Source organism: Drosophila guanche, unplaced genomic scaffold (genome assembly GCF_900245975.1).
Source record: "Drosophila guanche unplaced genomic scaffold, DGUA_6, whole genome shotgun sequence".
NCBI lineage: Eukaryota > Metazoa > Arthropoda > Insecta > Diptera > Drosophilidae > Drosophila > Drosophila guanche.
Window position 1 is genome coordinate 2,606,954 of NW_022995747.1, and position 20,459 is coordinate 2,627,412.

The 20,459-nt window shown below is 46.6% G+C and overlaps 7 protein-coding genes across 10 annotated transcripts; 4 read left to right on the forward strand and 3 right to left on the reverse strand.

Moving 5' to 3' along the window:
* Positions 1-152: 152 nt before the first annotated feature.
* On the forward strand, positions 153-8,608 carry LOC117582779. 3 transcript variants are annotated; one of them, XM_034270751.1, is made up of 13 exons: positions 153-617; positions 676-1,083; positions 1,145-3,360; positions 3,423-3,904; positions 3,972-4,146; positions 4,206-4,769; positions 4,832-4,972; positions 5,032-6,780; positions 6,947-7,082; positions 7,152-7,363; positions 7,432-7,582; positions 7,645-7,787; positions 8,259-8,608. In XM_034270751.1, the coding sequence occupies exons 1-12, from the start codon at positions 491-493 to the stop codon at positions 7,785-7,787; spliced, it is 6,504 nt and encodes a 2,167-aa protein (XP_034126642.1). In that variant the 5' UTR covers positions 153-490; the 3' UTR covers positions 8,259-8,608. The 3 variants fall into 3 exon arrangements, with proteins under 3 accessions (XP_034126642.1, XP_034126643.1, XP_034126641.1); XM_034270752.1 differs by having other exon boundaries at positions 7,648-8,608; XM_034270750.1 differs by having other exon boundaries at positions 154-617; positions 7,645-8,608.
* On the reverse strand, positions 8,588-9,788 carry LOC117582780 (beta-sarcoglycan). The gene has a single exon (XM_034270753.1). It carries the CDS (start codon positions 9,738-9,740, stop codon positions 8,676-8,678), a length of 1,065 nt encoding a protein of 354 aa, XP_034126644.1. The 5' UTR covers positions 9,741-9,788; the 3' UTR covers positions 8,588-8,675.
* Positions 9,789-10,309: 521 nt separating this feature from the next.
* On the forward strand, positions 10,310-13,556 carry LOC117582801 (flocculation protein FLO11-like). Its single transcript, XM_034270829.1, has 2 exons — positions 10,310-10,487; positions 10,548-13,556. The coding sequence occupies exons 1-2, from the start codon at positions 10,407-10,409 to the stop codon at positions 13,413-13,415; spliced, it is 2,949 nt and encodes a 982-aa protein (XP_034126720.1). The 5' UTR covers positions 10,310-10,406; the 3' UTR covers positions 13,416-13,556.
* A 191-nt stretch (positions 13,557-13,747) lies between these two features.
* LOC117582803 (c-Myc-binding protein homolog) lies at positions 13,748-14,629 on the forward strand. The gene is made up of 2 exons (XM_034270833.1): positions 13,748-13,863; positions 13,921-14,629. Exons 1-2 carry the CDS (start codon positions 13,852-13,854, stop codon positions 14,503-14,505), a joined length of 597 nt encoding a protein of 198 aa, XP_034126724.1. The 5' UTR covers positions 13,748-13,851; the 3' UTR covers positions 14,506-14,629.
* Positions 14,630-14,853: 224 nt separating this feature from the next.
* LOC117582802 (serine/threonine-protein phosphatase alpha-2 isoform) lies at positions 14,854-16,773 on the reverse strand. Of its 2 annotated transcripts, none has more exons than XM_034270832.1 (2): positions 15,597-16,773; positions 14,854-15,510 (listed from the first exon to the last, which is right to left on the reverse strand). In XM_034270832.1, exon 1 carries the CDS (start codon positions 16,603-16,605, stop codon positions 15,697-15,699), a length of 909 nt encoding a protein of 302 aa, XP_034126723.1. In that variant the 5' UTR covers positions 16,606-16,773; the 3' UTR covers positions 14,854-15,510; positions 15,597-15,696. The 2 variants fall into 2 exon arrangements, with proteins under 2 accessions (XP_034126723.1, XP_034126721.1); XM_034270830.1 differs by having other exon boundaries at positions 14,854-15,515.
* Positions 16,774-17,625: 852 nt separating this feature from the next.
* LOC117582776 (sialic acid synthase) lies at positions 17,626-18,995 on the forward strand. The gene is made up of 2 exons (XM_034270746.1): positions 17,626-18,122; positions 18,180-18,995. Exons 1-2 carry the CDS (start codon positions 17,787-17,789, stop codon positions 18,960-18,962), a joined length of 1,119 nt encoding a protein of 372 aa, XP_034126637.1. The 5' UTR covers positions 17,626-17,786; the 3' UTR covers positions 18,963-18,995.
* Positions 18,964-20,429, reverse strand: LOC117582774 (interleukin enhancer-binding factor 2 homolog). Its single transcript, XM_034270744.1, has 3 exons — positions 20,201-20,429; positions 19,994-20,122; positions 18,964-19,932 (listed from the first exon to the last, which is right to left on the reverse strand). Exons 1-3 carry the CDS (start codon positions 20,375-20,377, stop codon positions 19,036-19,038), a joined length of 1,203 nt encoding a protein of 400 aa, XP_034126635.1. The 5' UTR covers positions 20,378-20,429; the 3' UTR covers positions 18,964-19,035.
* Between the last annotated feature and the right edge of the window lie 30 nt (positions 20,430-20,459).

Consider the following 20,459-nt stretch of genomic DNA (forward strand, 5'->3'; position numbering starts at 1 on the left):
ACCGAGAACGCAAAATACTAGCACATGTCGAAATACTTTTGTGCAATCGAATAAACTAATAAATAAAAAATCTGGATTTCCTTTTTTGCTATCGAAAATACCATAATGGAAAATACTAGAAATTGTCGATAACTTTTCAGAATTTGTCAATCTGGTCACACGTTAAGAATTTTTTGCGAATTTCATTTCAATAAATTTTGAGAAGAATTACAATTGAGTGCTAGAAAAAATCATTTAAAGTGTGTTCCTAAAGCAATATGTTCTAGTACGTGTTCATGGTGTGGTCTTGCAACTATAGTGTTACATATTAACAACTGTTTCCGAACGCTGACCCGGATTCGGATGTCGGCGTCGCAACGCGGCGGGCACTAGCAAAACAACAAATGTCTCAAAGCATTACGAAGACCATAGAATAGAGCACTGAAAACGTTGTGTGGGCCAAAGTTTTGCAATGTGTTTGTAGTTGACCATCCCACGAATAGACAGCACAATGTCTAGTTCGGTATTCGTCGAGGCACCGAGTGCCAGACGAGCGGCTGAGGGAGATTCAAATCTGGTTGTAGTCTACAGCAAAAATGGCATCTCTTTTGATGAGCGTGCCATGGAGAACCTCATGGGTATGGACACTTATGGTTAAATAACACTTACATGCTCCACTACAATTTCATTTCTTAGAGGAAAAATCGATTGCAACCATCAGCGTGGTGCGAATCACTTCGCCCACGCCTAGCATGGTGGACCAGGAGGAGGCTGAACGCTTAAAGGAATTAGAGCAGTTCCTAGATGCGGCAACGGACACTGAGTGGGACAGCGACAATGGGAGCCAAAGTGGCGGCGATGACGTCAGAAGCGAGGTGGACCACAATCCACCCGATGATGACAACACCGACGACGAGGTCAACGATGACTCTACAGAGACCGAAACGGAGGCTCCCAAAACAAGAAAGCGTCCCGGCCGCAAGCCAAAAGTAATCAAAAAGAAGAAGCGACGCAAACCAAAAGAACGGCCGCAGATTGTGGGCCTGCGTGTGGAGCAATTCTATGCCGAGGGCACTGCCGACATTCTCGTTAAGAATGCGCTAAGTAAGTATCAAATAAATAAACAATTATTTTTGGTGTCGCCTAAGGTACGTTTTATTCACAGAGCTCGCTGGTTTGTCCATATTTAAGAGGACACCGGAGACGGACGCAATGCTGGAAGCGATCAAAAACGATCACAATTATACACCCTTCACGTCGCTGGAGCAAATGAAACTCCACAAGAAAGCCGAGAAAATAGCCATGGAAAAGCAAGCTCAGAGTCGGAAAATCGTTATGCAATCACCTGGAAATGTGAAAATAATCAATGCAAAAAAACGAATGCAGCCCATGCCCTTCACTCCATTGCAAGCCAAGGTCCACCGACTGCCCGTTCAGCCGCCGCAGCAGGACCAGCTGCTGCTACGCAAGCACCAGCCCCAGCCGACGCCGACACTGCCACTGGCCCGAGAGCGGCGAGAAATTGTTACAAACTCTATGCTAAGTGCCAGGGCAAGGTCTGGGCGTAGCATCGTCAAAGTAATGGCTCCCGTGGAGGACAACATAGAAGATGATGAGGAAGCAGAGAGCTCGGATCCCGCAGAAGACGAGAATGCCGACAAATTGTACGATACAGATGAGATGAGCGAGGAGAGCGACGATCTTCAGGACACGGACAATGACAGGGACAGTGATATGGACTTCAAGATGAGGCACGACAGCCGCAGCTCCAATAAGCGAAAGCGGGCGAGAAAGATTAGCAGTAGGACGACCAGACAGTCGAGACCCTTGCCACCACATCCTGCAACGCCGCAGCAGCAGTTCCCCGAGCTCAAGCGGCGCAAGGAACAAGTGCTACTGCGTAGGGAACAAGTGCCGCAGAGTGCGCCGCAGCGCAGGGAGCTAGTGCCACAGAGTGTCGCGCAGCGTAGGGAACCAGTGCCACAGAGTCTCGCGCAGCGTAGGGAACTAGCGACCCATATTACGCCGCAACGTAGGGAACCAGTACAACAATCTTCCGCGCAGCGCAGGGAACCATTGCCACAGAGCTCCACGCAGCGTAGGGAACTGGTGCCACAGATTACCCAGCAGCGCAGGGAGCTATCGCCACAGATTACCCAGCAGCGCAAGGAGCTGGTGACACAGACTGGAAGGAAGGAACAAATGCCACAAACTGCCACACAGCGTAAGGAACAAATGCAACCAGCTGCAACGCAGCGTAAGGAACAGCAGAGTGTGCCGCAAATTGGACAGATTATTCAACTGCCAACCACAAAGGCGCCGCCCACTGTGATACCATTGGGCAGAGGAATCACCACCACTTCATTCCTTAAAATACGACCAACCCACCAGACGCTGGCCATGAGGAAACCACCGCTGTCCAGCGAAGCGCTCGGACTGGCGTCTACAGGAGGCAAGGTGCGTCGGACGCCACTGGTGCATGTGGGAAAAGTTGTAAATACTTCAGCGCCTGGTGGCTACAGTACTCCGCCTCCTCAGGACGTGAAGGAAATTATAATCAACAAGAACACGTCTAGCCCCAAGGGAGTTTTCACCAATCTCAACAGTTTGCTGGGCGAGAATCATGCGTCGAACATGAAATCTTCGCCCGATCCACACAGGCAGCGATCCAACATGTCGCCCGTCACTCCGCGTTCCAGCTATGTGGCTAATGTGCAGCAGTCGCCAGATGCTGTTGCAGTTACAGTTCCTGTACCAGCCAAGGGCTTTATGCCCATCGGCGTGGGCACGGCTCAATCTCATAAGCTGCCCTCACAGATTGTCATCGAAACGCATCAGAGCTCCTCCGAGCTGGCTGCCGAAAATGACAAGCAATTGGACCTCATCGATTCGATAGTGAAGGATGAACTACTCAAGACGACGCTCGTCGAGCAGCCAGCAGTCGTGAATGCGGATGAAAATATACCAAAACTGGTCAAGATGCTGGAGGGTACGGCATCGGTGCTGGATCAGGGACCAGCAGCAGCAGCAGTGGCCGCCGCAACAGTATCAATGCCAGCAGTAAAACAAAACGAAATCTTTACGGACTACGGTCAACCGGTGGTCACTCAGGGTCTGTTGAATGCTGTTGTACCAGTGGATGATAATGATGCCATTGACTTGGACACTGCCCGCCTGTTGAATACTCCAGATGAAGATGCAATCACCGCTGACTTCCTGCAGCATGTGGTTGGTCTGATCCAAGAGGATAAGCACTTTAAGGCTGAGGTGGAGCAAGTGCTGGCCATCGACGACCCTGGCGGTCTAGATGCGATTATGTCTCTACCTCCACCTGTTGAGTCACTGGTCCACCCAGCCATCCTCCACACGTCTTCCTCTGAGGTAAGATAAACCCATCTGTTCCCTTTTGGACAGGCCCTTAACTCTAAGTCTCTGCCTTACAGCCACATCCTCCTGCAGTTCTCGCCGAGCACAGCCATTTGCCAACCCCCATGCCCATGGCCTGCAGCACACCATCGAGAAGCAGCGTAGTAACCGCTCCAGCATCAATCGGAGCACAAATGTGTCCCGAGGGTAAGGTTGTGCGTGGCAATGGACGAGTCATTTACCTCCCCCCCATAGAAGCCCCGACAACACGCGCGAAACGCCGCGCACAATTCACGCCCACAAATTCTTCCGCCACAAGTTCGGGGGATCTTAATCTGAGCAGTGTGACGATTCTGGACGCCACGTTGGACAGCAGCAGCTTCAGCAACGAAAGCCAGACGCCACACAAACCTGGAGTCATGCCAAAGCGTGCCAATCCAAGAGAGCCATCGTTGGCCAGACGCTCGACTGTGCCCAGACGAACGAAGAAGTTAAATGCGAGTCAGTCGAATGACACCGAAGCCTCAGAATCTCAGGAGGATGATGATGACCCAAACAAGTAAGCAAATTATTAAAGATATTTAAAGATTAAGTCAATGTTAAATGTGTGTCTGCTCTGCTTTTAGGCTCTGGTGCATTTGCCGTCAGCCACACAACAATCGGTTCATGATTTGCTGTGACTTGTGTGAGGATTGGTTTCACGGCACCTGTGTGGGTGTCACCAAATCCATGGGCATTGAGATGGAGCAAAAGAGCATCATGTGGAAGTGTCCCAAATGTGTTAAAAAGCAGGAGGAAAAGGTAAGCGCAAAATTAATTACATTTTCCATCAATAACTCGCTGATTGTTGCATTCCATAGAACCAACCAAGGATTACGGATATGTTTATCATGAGGCCGACCATTCAAACAGAAGAAACCTCGAGTGAAACCAAAGTTTTGACGGAGTCTGTTGCTCCACAGACCAATCGAACGCTGCCATTGGGCGTTACTGTCGCCAGTGCGCCGTTGCGTAGTTCCTTAACCAAGCGAATGCCAACCAATCAACAGCAGCCGCCGGGTAAAATGATGCTACAGAAGCCACAGCAGCAGCAGCATCAACAGCAGCAGCATCAACAGCAGCAGATACAGTTTGTCAAATTAGGAGCGCCGAGTGCCACCAGTTGTGTGGTCTGCAAGCGATTGACAGCTGGCTCCCAGTCTGTTTATTGTAGCGATGAATGCATACGAAAATATGCACAAGACGCAATCCAGGCGCAGACGTCTGCCAAGAGTCCCGACAGTCCGGTGTCGCCGATGTCGGTGGACATGCAATCAGCACAAATGAATTCCACAAACAGCGCAGATTCAGCCAAGAGGCACAAAAAGAAGGATCTCTTTGAGGATGTGTTGCGTCAGGCAGACGCTGTGTCGAAAATTGAGCGGGTACAAAAGCTACAAGCAACCGACTCGATACCAACAGACTAAACAAATTCTAATTATTTCAGATAAATGTGATTGAGCGTAAGAGTGGGCGTGTCATTACTGGCCACTTGGCACCCATAGCACAGCACTTCAGAAAATGGCTACAAGACAATCCCACCTTTGAGGTGCTTCCTTCGGGTAGTTTTCAGTCCCTAGACACAGAGGTAAGCTTAAATGGTTATTATTAGATTTCATGCGCTCACTCATATGTTTGTCTCCTTAGAAGCGTCAGTTCAAACGAATTTCGGATACCCCAGCGACGCCCGGGACATCCGCAGCGGTTACTAAACTGCCCACAAGTGCAACGAAAGTCCAACAGCAGCTGCGAGTAGCCACACCACCCATTCACGCCCTGCCCAAAAGAGACAACAACAAACCGCTGGCCCATGTGGTTGCGCCACGATCTCCCAACAAGCCCGAGCCCGTACGGCTGAATGTGCGACGCACGCTCAAGGAGCAGCTGCTGGCGCGCATTAAGGAGGCACAAGAAGCAGAACCGGGCTCAAGCTCAAGCACTACCACGCAATGGCTGACAGCCATCGAGGCGGAGCAGTTCGTCAAGAGTGTGGAGTCGGAAATGTATCATTCGTTTGGTTGCGATGTCGGTGCCAAATACAAGTCGAAATATCGCTCACTCATGTTCAATATTAAGGATCGCAAGAACAAGACGCTGTTCGAGAAGATCTGTGCCAAGCAGGTGGAGCCCAAGCAACTTGTGGCCATGACGCCCGAGGAGCTAGCCAGCCAGGAACTTGCCAAGTGGCGTGAGGAAGAGACGCGTCATCAGCTGGAGATTATTAAGAAGTCAGAGCTAGACATGTTGTCCTGTACGCAGAACTATGTGTTGAAAACCCACAAAGGGGAGCAGGAGATTGCAACCAAATTGGATGTTACTCTGCCTGAAGAGTCGTTCCTGGAGTCGGACAAAAAGAATAACTCTCAGATGAGCGATCACGACAGTTCCAGCAAGGATGTCAGCGTAGAGCATGCCAGCTCTAGGGAAAAGTCCGGTTCGTCCAAGGAGAAGCGGCACAAGAGCCACAAGCGACATCATCAGCACAAGAGAAGTCGCAGTCGTTCGAGCAGTCAAACGCGCAGCCTTGAGAAGCGACACCGAAGGCACCACAACGATGTGGAGGCTGGCGGAGAGCGAACACACCGTCATCACGATAAGCAGCGTAGTAAAGATCGAGATGAACGTATTCCAACGCCAACCAAAAGAAGAGAGGAGAATGACCGAGCAGCCTTACCTAGAGAAAAGAAGCCAGAGGAGACCAGAGGAGGCACTCGCCATGCCTATAAGCTGATTGATAAAACTCTTGATTCTACAAAGACCATGGAAAATTCTCCCAAGCAGCAGCAACCTGTCAAGTCTATTTCTCCAACGACAGTCGCTGCAAAGGCTGCCACTCCTGCAGCCTCGCCAGTTAGTCCGGTGGACAGCTACACTCGCTATTTGCAAGGTCTGCCCAAACGAACGCTGTGGTCCGGCAGCCTCAACATGATAGATGTGGCCAACTTCCAGGTGGTGGCACATCCTCTTCTCAGCAATTCGCATCAACTGCCCAAGCTAATGCCCGTCAAATTAGATGTGATTGGCCGCATAGCACGTCTCAATGTCTGGGAATACATCAAGAAGATCAATAAGATTCCAACCAAAGAGGTTGTCTTAGTGAATCTGTTCCCATCCGGACCGAGTGAGATTAAAAAGTTTGATCACTTTTTTGAATATCTGGACTCGCGGCAACGGTTGGGTGTGATTCAGGCTGAGGCGGATCAGATTCGAGACTTTTACATCTTTCCGTTGGGATCAAAGGATAAATTGCCAAGTGTGCTGGAGCATATCACAGAGCTGGTGCCCTTCTACGAGGACACGGAGAGGCCCAATACACTGATGGGGATTATGGTTCACTGTCTGCCAACGCCTTTGTCTGCTCCCGCGACCAGCAGCAGCAGCAGCAAGGCAGCAAAGGTAAGGAAAATGAAGTGTCCATTGACAAAAGGAAGCATTACTGTTCAAAGCAGACAGAAAATATTTATAATAAATTTAAATTAACATATTCGCGTATTTTTAATTGTATATTAAGGTATATATTAGATATGCTCCTCTAAACACTCTTACACTTTTTATATTAAAGAAGTCACGCAGCACAACATCATTTACACCGCCAAGTAGTCCCAGACGTAAGCCGAGCAATCACTCGACCAGCTCTAAGGATGACGAGTTCGATATTGATGCCATCATCAAAGCACCCATTGCAAAAATGCGAAAGAGTAAGCACCACAAACAACAACAACAACACACTGTGTATCCATTTACTTACTTGAAATCTTCCAATGCAGCTGCAAGTATACCGCCAGCAGTGCCAATGCCAGCGTTGCCAGCTCTGAAAGATGACGCAAATGAACCATACTCGCCAGGCGGTAGTTCCGGCGAAGAATGTGTTACGGCGCCAGCTCCTGCCAGCAGTCTGGCGCGACAGATGGATGAATTAAACAAACAAATCGCTGCACAAAAATTGGAAATTGAGGACCTGCTCAATGTGGAACCTTCTGTAAGATATTCATTGACATTTTCCCAACACAATTATCCTCATTTGGGGCTTAATTTTTTTTTGCGCAGGGATCTGCCCTATCCAGAATATCGTTTCCACCAGATCTTCCAAAGATCCTGGCTAGCATTAAGGACAAATCGGACTCTGCGGCGAAAATTGGCGACAGTAAGGACTACAATCCCGAGGATGCAATAACCACACTCAGGCCATATGTAACGGGTAAGACTGCAACAATCAATTCGATATGAGCGAAACGTATTCATTTAAGTTATTTATTTTAGCAGCAACGACTAAGAGCAAAGGCCGTTTGGCGTGTCTAAGTGAAGCTGAGCTTCTTAGCATGGTGCCGGACAATCTGGTAGACTTGGTGCCACCCACAACGTCAAAGAACCGACTTCATAATCCCCCACCGCCGAATACTTAGGGACAGAGTTTGAAAATGATACACTACTCCGTAGTCTTTCGTTTTTCTCATACTTTGAACGAAGCCGTAGCAGAGCCATAGCTGAAAATTTAAGAAGCACTTGCTCTGCTCTGCTGTAGTTGTTTGTGGAGCAATATCCATTGCAAAAAGATAAATCACGTGCTCTGCGTTGCCGGAGCCAGCTCAAAGCTGGCTTCTGGGACGTTTGGTTCTCACTCATCAAGCGCGGAGCCAGCATATCGGTGCCTTATGAATCAGTGTGCGAACAAACCGGACACAGCATTGAAGCAACAACAAAAACACCTGAGAGCCGTAGTTTACCGTAATTTTATTTGTTCTGGGCTCATCCGCTATTGCTCCCGAAAAAACTACACCAGATCAGATTGCGGATATGGCTATACAGCGGCTATGTTCAAAGTGTGAGCCGGTTGCGAGTGCTGCTTCGAAGTAGTAAATGCGAAAGCTGCTTAGGGATGCTTTCGAAATTATTTTAGTCTAGGCTTAGACGCGAATTCTTGTACGAGTATTTGTTGTTAGTTTCGAAAAAAGTTCAATATTTCATTTGAAATTATATATTTCGCCCTGTCACTCCCATTCACGTGTACATTCTCATACAGCAGCGATTTGAATACCATTTCTGTATTATATATAGCTAGCAATTGGAACAAATAGTTCTACCTGTCCTTAACAGTGAAAAAAAAAACATTAGGAATCGGTTTTCAAAAGCTTATCCAAACTCCCTTCTCTCCCCATCAACAAAAATTGTACATTTCCTCGAAAATAAAAACCAAAACTATTAAGTAAACTTTTGTTTAAGGATATATGATTTATGTATTTATCTGTATTACTGGGATTACATATAAGCTTCGAATAAATGCAACTACATAATTAATTGACCTCACACGGATCGTCCTGGCTATTGAAGTGGGCACACGAGATCTTCGGTCCATTGTGGATACGTGGAATGGCTATACGAAAAAGAGTTCCCTGTGGCATGCACACGCATATCTTATACTGGACACTGCCCGTCCGAATGCCCAGCTCGGAGCTGACAATGGGGATGCGATCCATGTCCAGGAATACACCAGTGCCAGCCTCTAGCACAGTAGCGCCTTGGGTGGAGTTAATGGAGACGTGATGCTCGGCTTGAAAATCGATACTTTCGGCATCGAAGAACACACCCTCGGATCCCTTGATGACAATGCGGCCATCGCTCTCCAAATTCAAGGGCACGTCAATGGGACTGGAGATGCCGCTCGCACTCACCACCTTCGCCTGCAGAGCATCCACACCATCCGGGATGTTGTACTGGGGACGATGAGTGGTAAAAATGGATTGCCGATCGACGGGATCTTTTACATCAAACACATTTGTAGCATCTATGAGAATGGAATCCTTGTCAACGACGATGCGGTCGCGCTCACTGGCTGCACCATTTCCATTGCGGAAAACGCGCACATGTACGCCCGCATCGGTCTTGTTGTTGTTGCTCATATCACTACTGATGGTCACTGGCACATCGGTGAAGCCATGCAGCCTACCAATTGAGTTGGTATGAAGGCGCTCCACATCGGTTGAGCCATAGAACTTGACGACATCCACCTCGGGAATCAGCTCCATACCTTGTACACCCTTGCCCAAGCGCAGGACACCCACAATTGTCAGCGTAAGAAGCAGATTGCCCACAGTCAGGGCCAGAAGTATAATCACAATGGTCCAGAAAGCGAAGGAGTTGCGCCCATGCTGGCCAGGGTGCAAGCGCGAGCAGCTATCGCTGTCGAACTTTTCGTCAAAGTAGTCCACGGGGTCCGTCTTGGGATCATCATGGAAAAAATCATTATCCTCAACTGCTTGTCCAATGGGCAGAGTCAGCGACAAAGCATTTTCAGAGTTTGCATCATCGGAGTAGGACGGTGATGGACCACGAAAAAATGTGTTTTCAAATGTATTCATTTTAATTATGATATTCGGGGCTCTTGCAAAATAGTTTCTCCAGTAATATGTATCCAATGATACTAAAATAGGTGCGTGGGTACACATAGACGAGTCTTTGACATGCGCAGACAAATCAATAGGCGCGTAATTCAAACATTTATTATGGATATTTACTTGGATTTGCAGGACAGATAATCTGATATAATAATATTATTTAAATTGTAACGTTCATTAAAGGGATTAGGGTGTAGATAGGGTCCATACTTCATAAATATCTTTGTTAATATGTAGTAATTGTGAAAATACCATGTAGTTACTATGTACAAAAAATGACCTTCTGTCACTAACCAAATATATATCAACTATTTGGTTAGTGCTTCTGTGTTGAAACCTTTGTTTATACAAAATACAATAAAGGGGCCCTTTGTTATTAGCCAAACCATAAGAAACCATTATAAGATCAGTGTTGAGAGTCCCAACTAGCTTGTAATATTAAAATGGAATATACAATTTCAGGAATATTTTTGTTGGGTATTTTTCGAAAAGATAAGGTATATTTCGGTATGTTCCGCGTTCACAATAATAGCCATTTTTTTTTACTTCAAATCCACCGCTTCTTTTCTGGCGCCGCTTTGTTTTTTGTTTATTAAAACACGAAATTAGCATAAAGCTGGGCGTGCAAACATGTCGCACGCCGTATTGAACGAAGAAACATTGGAGAAGCTGGTGTACGAGCGCTCCAAAAACTGGGCGAACATGATACAGGTGAGGCTTTCCTGTTTTTCTGCTTTGCGCTCCGAATGCTAAGCGATTTTGTTTTTGCAGAACTGCATGGAAATCGACGATGGCGATGAGCTTGATCTGGACGATTTTGAGGAACTGTTTGAAGGCGAAGACATAGACCCCGATGTACCGGAGAATGAGGAGGCGGAAGAAGATGCCAGGCAGGAAGAGGACCTGGGCATGGGGAACATTAATACAACAATAGCCATGAGCAAGGCGGAGCTGACTACGATTTTGTGCTCTGGAGAGAACAAATCTGAAACAGCCGAACTAGAGGAGATCCTCAATCAAACGATGCCCGTTCTACAGGAGCACAATCGCAAGTGGAAGGCAGCTGGATTAGATCAAATACTTGACACCTTCGATCCGCAAAAGATCGAACAACATGTGGGCCAATGGATGCGCCGCAACAACAGCATCTATCTGGAGGAGGAGAATTCCCGAGAGAATTCCCGAAGGTACGATTCTCATTCCGATGAAAGCGACAACGAGTCGCCATACTCCAGCAACACCGCCCACTACATAATTCAGACTCCCAGACGCAATGCACCCAACCCCAAGATGTCCAACGGGTCGACCATTAAATTGTATCGCACTCATCCACGCAGGCGTGCTGACGACCGTCGTGGCAAGTACACATATGAAGAGCAAGAGCACCGCCGTCACATGCAGGTTTTGCTGCAACGCCGTCGTGAAAGGAAGCGAAAACTGGCCTACATTGCCAGCACTTCCATGCACCGTTCCTACAGCAACCGCAGCCATCACTCGTATCTGCGTAAGCGACGCCCCGATTCTTCGTTGTTTGGGTCGCCGTCGAGCGGGGAAGATGTAGCCTTAGCCGGCTGCGATTGCAAATCTTGCCAGAGACTTTTGCTGACCAGAAGCGCATATGAATACTGTCCATACCGCGGCCGCCGCGAATATCATCACCAATCAGCATCATCACGCTCCATGCTATGTTTGCGACATCCACACAGCTTTCGGGAGGAGCTGGAACTGCGGCCACGACTCATGGAAAACGAATGCAGGTGCTGCGACAGCGACCGTCTGTGCACTGACGTGGTGCACATTGCCAACAGCTCGACGGAGGAATGGGTTGTGGATAATTGCAACAGTCCCGTGCTTATGGAGACGCCAACCAAATGCAGCAATCGTCTGCAAACCTGCAGAGAGAAACATTTAAGGCTGCGAAAAGCACCACAGAGCGGTCGCTCGAAGTGCAGCAGTGACTGTGCCATGCGTGAAACTCCGCATAGAGTGACTAGAAAGGCAACTTCCGCTGGAGCATCATATACTCCAGGGCGTGAGCGAACCAGGCTAATGGCCAGAAATTTAGTGGACAGCGACACTTCCGATGAAGACGAGCGAATGGAGCGCAATAAGCCAGCAATCTCATCTGTAGAAAAGGCGCCCAAAAAAAAAGAAAAATCAACAAGACTGCCTCCAATCAGCGAAAATGTGGCCAAGACAAAGCCTAAAGAGCATCGCCACGAGCTTCAGGCGATTGAAACGGATTCTTCGGATGACAACGAACTCACAGGTAGGAGCCGTTTAATGAGTTTCTCGGAGCGAAAACAGAAAACGGTGGCCAAAAATAAAAAAGCGGTGAAAACACCAAGCAAGCCAATGTCAGCTGTGAAAGAGACACCAAAAAAGAAAACTGTGGTGTCCGGACAGACAAAGAATTTGCCTGCAATCGGCGAAGACGAGGCAAAGGCAAAAGAATCCTCTACTTTGCCGGTAACCCTCAACGAAGATGAAGCCAAGCGTGTGAAGGGAGTGACGCCAGATGTAAACAAGATGAGCCAAACATTCGCTAAGATTTGCATAAATTCCCAAAGTGAGCAGCCAACTCCCAACTCTGATGCATATTCCAAGAAAATTGTAGGAACAGAATCATCAGTGATAATGTCCACACCGGTTGCGTCCAAGGAAAAACGAGTGAGACCCAAATCTGCTGCCAAGAAGAAAACAAATGCGAAATCTGCTTCAAGTTTGCCTCAGATCAGCGAAGAAGCAACCGATTTCCAATGCGCATCCAATAAAGGAACGGCAAAGAAAGCAATTTTAAAACCAAAACCATGCACCACTCCAGCCAGTACCAGAAGCCCCTATGAATGGCCACCGAGCACGTCAACAAGTAAGAGCAATTCGAAGAAACTAAATGAAACGGATGAGGAAATAACCCGAGCACTGGCCTTGTCAAAGGAAACATATAGAAAGGAGCAGTTGATGCGCCGACCAGACCAGAGGTCAAAGGTGAACCCACAATCGGCATCGCAGGAGCAGTCTCTCTTCCATAACAACAGCGTGGCCTGCAACTCCACCGCCCTGGCCAATGATACGGCCAGTACTCGGGTCCTACCCAACAAACTGAACGCTAAGAATCGTTCTGCCGTGAGCAGCTCGAAGCAGGAACCCAAAATAGATGAAATTATTATACTTGACTCATCCACGGAGAGCGTCGCAGGTGAGGAACCAAACAAAGCGGGCGGTGAGGCTGACTGCACTGTGGTGACATCGACAACCAGCTGTGAAACAAAAGGGGCAAAGCCGTCACCACTTTTCATCTCCAAGAGGGGCATCCTGCTGCACAGCAGCAACACAGCAGGATCGGAAACCTATACGCTCACCGAGCAGGATCTTGGGCGGGTGATTGGAGAACGACGTGCCAAAAAATATCTCAAGTATCACATTGGCAGTCGCAGCTACGACAGCCGTCGCTCGGTTTATTATCGCCCCACACCCAAGCTGGCGTCCGCACTCAGTGCCAGCCCGGACACTGCCCATACTCTGGTGCACGAGTTAGAGACCTCCAGTGGGTCTTGTTGCAGCGACGATGACATCTTTGAACACATGGAGCGATACGGGGAAGTGTACAGCGTTCTGGGGAACCCCAAAGATGATTGATTTCGCAGTATTATATATGTATAACGTTAAGTTTAACCAAATGATTTCAATACTTGTTCCTTAGTTCGAATCGTTAATTTTTGTGTTTGTTTTCAAAACATCCGATGAAGAATTTTAAAATATTTTGGTTGATTTCGTTCACGTAAATTGAAACATCCACTAATTATAATAATACAAAATATTAATAATAGTCAATAGTCTATCGTAAATGTGTTCTTAAGTATTAAACCTTTTTTAAGTCAACCTGAGCACTAACCAAATAGTATAGGTTATACTATTTGGTTAGTGATCGAGACATTTAAATTGGTAATATTGGTTATAGGATATACTGTATATTTGAGGTATATTTTGAAATGGAAAATGTATATTTCTGAGGGTCAGTGCGGTATATTTAAACGATAAACCCGCTGTCACACTGATATGTTTCTTTTCCAAGATGTCCTTTAAGGTTAGTTGCTAATAAATACATATTAACTATATAACTAAAGCGATTTGTGTCCAACAGCCAATTGACCCAAAACGAGATGAGATCCGTCGCTATCTGGAGCGCGGCAGCGTTCTGGATTCGCTCACCAAGGTCTTCATACGCGTCATAAAAGAGCGGCCTGAAAATCCAATGGAGTACATTCGCAACAACATTGGTGCGGTCCGCCATCAGCATGACAAGTACGAGCGGCTTCAGGAGCAATTGCAGTCGGCCAACGAGGAAATAGAACGACTTCGCGGCATTATTAACACCATTGACCCGGAGGCTCTGGCAGGACAAGCGTCGCTCCACTCGAGCGAGGTCTTCGACGAATCTGTGCTCCAAAATGTGGCTACAATTGAGGCTGCTATTGAGAACGTGGGACCACATGGTGGCGAGACGGTTTTGCCAGAGCCAAACGCTGTAACTGAAGAAGCTGCAGGTGCAAGTGCAGGTGCAGTTGCAGCTGTGAGCAACAGCGTTGAGCAGCTGACTGCCGCTGTGGAAGTTTGTCAGATCGAGGAGAAAATTGTTGCCGCTGTCGCAGAGGCTGCAAATGATAGTTCAACCCAAAGCCCATCCGTCCAGGCTGAAGCCAGTAGCACCACCGACAATACCGAGTAAATCTCACATCTAACTCTCACTCAAAACACATTCCATGCGAAATGAAATCATCCATTTAGAACATGTTTAAGTATTTTCTTAAATGTAAATAAACTACAACATTAAAAGCACTCACAATATGCTACATTATGGATTTTTCAAATATTTATTGAAATCAGTTTCATAATACATATTAATAATAGTTAATTTTTAAAAAAACATCCTTTAAAATGATAAGAGAATGGATAACCGATAAGAGTGGACAAAAGTTCTACAAGTATTTTTTGTTGTTGTGTGGTCTGTGGCTCGCCTTGCTTTGCAGCAAACACGGTTTGGGGGCAAAATGGAAGTGGATGCGAAATAATTTTCATTGATTTTGTATTGACGTCGGAGTGCATGGCGGGCGCGTCGTCGTCCCTTATCATTTCATCAAGCTGCAGGGGTTGGTGGACTAAAAAAAACCGATTTTCTTCTGTTTCAATTTGAAGGTCGAAACTTAAGTGTTTTCGGTTCACTTTCTTGGCAAGCGTTCTTCTCTTTTTTATCATTTTCCCTATTTTGTTTCATCTTTTTGTTGAATGTTTTAAGGCCAAAGAGCTTTACAGGACCCCTTCTTCTATGTATATGTTTTGTCCTTTGACCGACTGAATTTCAGGCGTCAAATATGTTCCTATTTCTGCTGGGAGCTCTCCTCTCCTTCTCCTCTTCGGACCTGTTTAATCTGCAGGTGTGTGTGTATGTAAATGTGATTGTGTGTATGATCGTATCCCGTTATACGTATTTATATGGGATTGGGTTTTAAAAATAAATATGTTTGCTTTTAATTATGTTGTTTGTCAATTGTTTGTTTTGTAATTGTTGATCATATCTCAATTGATTAAAACTCCATTAGATGTTTGTCCAGGAGGTCATTGGTTCGTCGGATTGGACTATGTGTGTCTGTGTGTGTATGTGTGTGTGGTTGTTCGATACTCTTCCCCTCTGCAGGTGTGGCTGCTGGTATGTAGTTGTTTCGACTTGGCCTGCCTACGCTGTCGATAAAAAATGACCAAGATAGAGAGATAAGTGTTCAGCTGTGACGCACAATAGGGTTCTGCTTGGTTCCCACTTACGTTCAATCCACGATCCGATGGGTTCTAAGCATTTTTATTTTCTCTTGGGTTGTTTCTTTTGTTTTTTGTATAGAAAAGGATTTGTTAGGTTTAAATGATATTACTTTTTACGTTTATCTGCTGGCTTCAGGATCTGGAACGAGCACATCAGTGTGTCGTCCACGGACATCATGGCGCCAGCATTATCGAATTCACCGCAGTAATTTGGTGCCGAAAAGAGGGTGACCAGTTGACGCTTCGCGAAGAACTCGTAGCCATCCTCGACCACCTGATGGGCACGGCAGATGAGATCGAACTCGTGCTTCTGCAAGAATTTAGCCACCACTTCGGCTCCGAATGTGAAGCTCACGCCGCGATCGTTCTCTCCCCATCCCATGGTGTCCTTGTCCGGATCGGACCACAGCAGATCGCAGAGCAGACCCTGATCCGGGACATCAGTGGGGCGCATAATGCGACGGATTTGCTCCATCGAAGTCAAATCTGGACTCAGACCGCCATGGCAACAGAATATCTTCTCATCCACAATGGCAGCCACGGGAAGACAATTGAAGCAATCGGTGAAGGTCTTCCATAGCTTGATGCTGTAGCGGCGCTTGCACTCGTCGTAGAAGCCATATATGCGGTTAATGCTGGCACACTCGTGGTTGCCGCGCAGCAGAAAAAAGTTCTCGGAATATTTTATCTTGTAGGCCAGCAGCAGACAGATGGTTTCCAGCGATTGTTTGCCACGGTCAACGTAGTCGCCCAAAAACAAGTAATTTGACTCCGGCGGAAAGCCACCATATTCGAACAGGCGCAGCAAGTCGTAATATTGACCGTGAATGTCGCCGCAAATCTTCAGCGGGGCCTCCAGCTCCAGCAGAATGGGCTGCGAGAGGAATATCTCGCGCGACTTGAGGCAGAGCCCACGAATTTCGCCCTCAGAGAGCTGAACGTTTTTGCCTGGCCGTGCCCCACGCACTTCCAGAAGACGTGATATTATGCTGTCTATATTCATGACATCGGCCATTTTTCTGTTTTATATTGTAGCGCTGCTCCTGAGTATTCCAAAAACGATGGATAGTAGGGCCGAAATAGCTTCGAAATATTGAATTTTTCAAATCTATTTCCGCAAAATACTTTTCACAGCTTACTAGTATGAAAATTTCTCCAGTGTGTCCACACTAGCCACACAGCACACACTGCAGGAAGGAGCGAAACGAGTAGTTAGTCATGCTGTCACTCATGCTGTCTCGTTTGCGTTTATTTGCTGTTTTGGTGTGAGCAGGACGACTAGAGCTTCACAGCTTACCAGCAGTGGGACCGCGGAACTATCGATCAAATATACCGCAAGACCCTCAAATATATACCAAAACATACCTTCTCTTTTTAAAAAAATAGCCTGTAATCTAAAATTATATATCTCGATTTTGATGTTCTATTTGAAATTACTAGCTAGTTAAGAGTCTCAACGCTAGGACTATAAATTTATACGATTTATCAATCAAATCTCCACAAAATTGGCTAGTTCAAACGACTTCTATTTATTGGAATCTTTCCAGAAACTAAAAAGTTCTTCCAACAAAAATAGCATAAAACGTTACGTGAGTGGAAATGGATTGTTACGTATTTGACAATTTGTTGCTTGTCAACCGGTAGTTAAAGTATGGAATGTGCATTGTTATACCCTATTTCCATAAATTAATATAAAAATTGCATATTCAAATCTGCTCTCAAACATTAATAATGTCTTTATCTTAGACTGACATGTTTTTAATCTTTTTTTAATCTCTCTATGTATTTACATTTACAAAATTTCGTTGAGATAAATCTCTAACACAGATTGACTTTTTTGTGCATTGATTGTGGACTGAGGAGTCCCACATTTCCTCAACTCGAGGACATCCTTTCCACCAAGGATACTAAATGTTGAGATGAAGTGTGTCCACACTAGCCGCTGCAGGACTAAGCGAAACGAGTATAGTCATGCAGCCACACACTCATGTTGTCTCGTTTGAACTTATTTGCAGTTTTGGTGTGAGCAAGACGACTAGAGTAATAATTATTCGAGCGCTGCCAAATCAGTGAACAAAGGTGGAACAGACGCCATTTTATCGTATCGAACTATCGACAAGCCGCGAAATCCGATTAGCCCCACGCCCCACTTTATTTCAATTAACTGATAAATTAAGCTAATCATATTGTTCCGCCATGCTCTTACTGGACATTTTGGAGAAAAAGACAGACGATGGTGTCTACATAATAGCTGAAATTGGCCAAAACCATCAGGGGCGCCTGGAGGTGGCCAAAAAGATGATACTAAAGGCCAAGGAAGCAGGATGCCATTGTGTGAAATTTCAAAAATCAAATTTACCAGCAAAGTTTACACGGTCCGCACTGGCACGCGACTATGTGAGCGAAAATGCTTGGGGCAAGACGTATGGAGAGCACAAGGAATATCTGGAGTTCTCCAAAGAGCAGTACCAAGAGCTGCAGGCTTACAGCCAAGAATTAAATTTGGATTTTACTGCCTCCGCAATGGATGAGGTAAATAAATATTTTAAACTTATATATTATATCTGTTAGTTCTTCCCCTTGTTACAGCTCTCTTTGGACTTTCTGGCAGATTTAAAGGTTCCATTTATTAAAATTGGTTCCGGGGATGCCAACAACTTTCCGCTGATAAAAAAAGCCTCTGGCCTCGGGCTACCCTTGGTCATCTCCACGGGAATGCAGACACTCCAAACGGTTGACAAGATTGTCAGCATAATGGAGGATGCTGGTAAATCGGACTATGCACTCATGCATTGTGTTTCGGCGTATCCCACACCACCCAAAGATTGCAATTTGCGGCTGATTTCCAGGCTGAAGCAACGCTTTACCAATGTAGTCATTGGTTATTCCGGACATGAGCTTGGTGTGGCCATAACCCAGGCAGCTGTGCTGCTGGGCGCCAGGATAGTGGAACGACATTTCACCCTGGACAAGAATCAAAAAGGTTCAGACCATCGTTGCTCACTTGAACCCCTTCAACTAAAGTCTTTAATTGTGGCAATTGAAAGTTTTAAACTCCAGAAACTGCCCCTGGAAGCACATGAAATAATTGCAATGTTGGGTAATGGTCAGGAACTGGAAGAAGCACTCCGTTACACTGGAGAAAAAGAGATTTTCCCCTGCGAGCTGCCATGTCGAAATAAGCTTGGAAAGTCTCTTGTAGCTGCTCGCAGCCTGCACAAAGGTCAAATGCTTCAATTGAAGGATGTGGCCATCAAAGTTAGTGAGCCAAACGGCCTGACTGCCGAGACATATTTCGATATAGTTGGCAAGCAATTAACATACAGTGTCTCTGAGGATGAACCCATAACCGGGAACATGGTACAGTTTTAAGTCAATACTTTAGCACTTAATACAGCGCGTGCATTATTAAATAAACGTCTAAAAAGTAATCATATTCGCTGACTTATTCGGCTCCATCTTCGCTGCCTTCCTCCTCGTTCTCGTTTTCGATCATCTCAATGTCCTCCTCGAGGTCACCCTCCTTCTTGTCCGTTGGCTTCTCATAGACGGCGGTGAGGGGAGACACGCATACTCCGTTCCATACTGACATTTCGCGTACTATGCTGGTGTTGCCCTCCATGCCGAGAATGTGCTTGTAGCCGCCGTGTGTCAGGACACGAAGCAGAGTCTGGGCAGTGTAGCAGCAGAGGTCCTGCTGCTCCAATGTCATGGCAGTGTGCACGCGAATGTGTCCAGGCTCTGTGGGATCGGTAATGCCTGCCGATCCGGGCAGGAACAGTCCAGCGGAGAGCAGTTGGAATACGCGACGGAAAGCCAAATTGATGGGCAGAGCCTGCCGCGATGGATTGTTCATAATTGCCAAATGAGCTATCAAATCGAGCATCCAAGCGGAGAGTGGCGAGAAGGCGTCAAAGCGCTTGGTGAGATCCTTCAGAATTCGTATGAGAACTTTAATTGACGAGTGATGAGCATTCTCCTCGAACCAACGAGTGTGCCTGATGGCAGCCAGATGGTTCTGCATCAGCTTGTGGTCCATGTGGATGTCAGCCTCTAGTTTACGCAAGTTCTGCGGCAATGTAGCAATCATAATGCGCACCTTGGCCTGGACATTGGACACATCGAAGCCCCGCAAGTGAGTTTGAATTGTATGCTGGTCCCCCTTGGTAAGCACTTCAGTCTTCATGCTTGTTTTCAGATCGGCCTCCACCTTTTTCGACAGAGCCTCGACCGCCTCCTTCGTAGGCAGCGTCTTTAAGATGACCACAATGTCAGCCACATTGTTGCCTGTGAGAATAGTTCCCTTCTTGAAGGATCCCACTTGGCGCACCTCTTCCAGTTGCTGTAGGAGCAAGAAGAGACATTAAGATCCTTGCTTTTCGTTCGATTTCCCATTAACTTACACATGTATTAAAATCTCCAGGGGCAACAACAAGGTTATCCAGAACAGCCTGAACTTTGGTTACCAAATTACCAATTGCTGTCTGTTCGCTGGCAGTGGGGCTCAAGTCCTGGTTACGCTTCAGCAGGGCCTATAAACATGGAAATTTGAATGGTTGTAAATACATGTGTCTATGCGTATGTGTGTGTGTGTGTATGTATCGATTTACCGCAGTCAGAGCAGAATCATCTACCGCCGGTGCTACTTTGGGGAAAAATACTTCTGCCAGAGTTAGGTCGAATGGATGACGGGGAACAAACGTTTTCTTAAATGGCGGACGTATGCCTCCTCTCATGGGCCGGCCACCGCGGAGCGATCCACGCACCATGTTTCTCGGAAAATGCATTTTAAATTATTTTTGCAGCGACAGAGCGTTGCCGACAACAATCGGAAGGGTTGACGTAGAGCGGTGTGACCACAAATTTTAA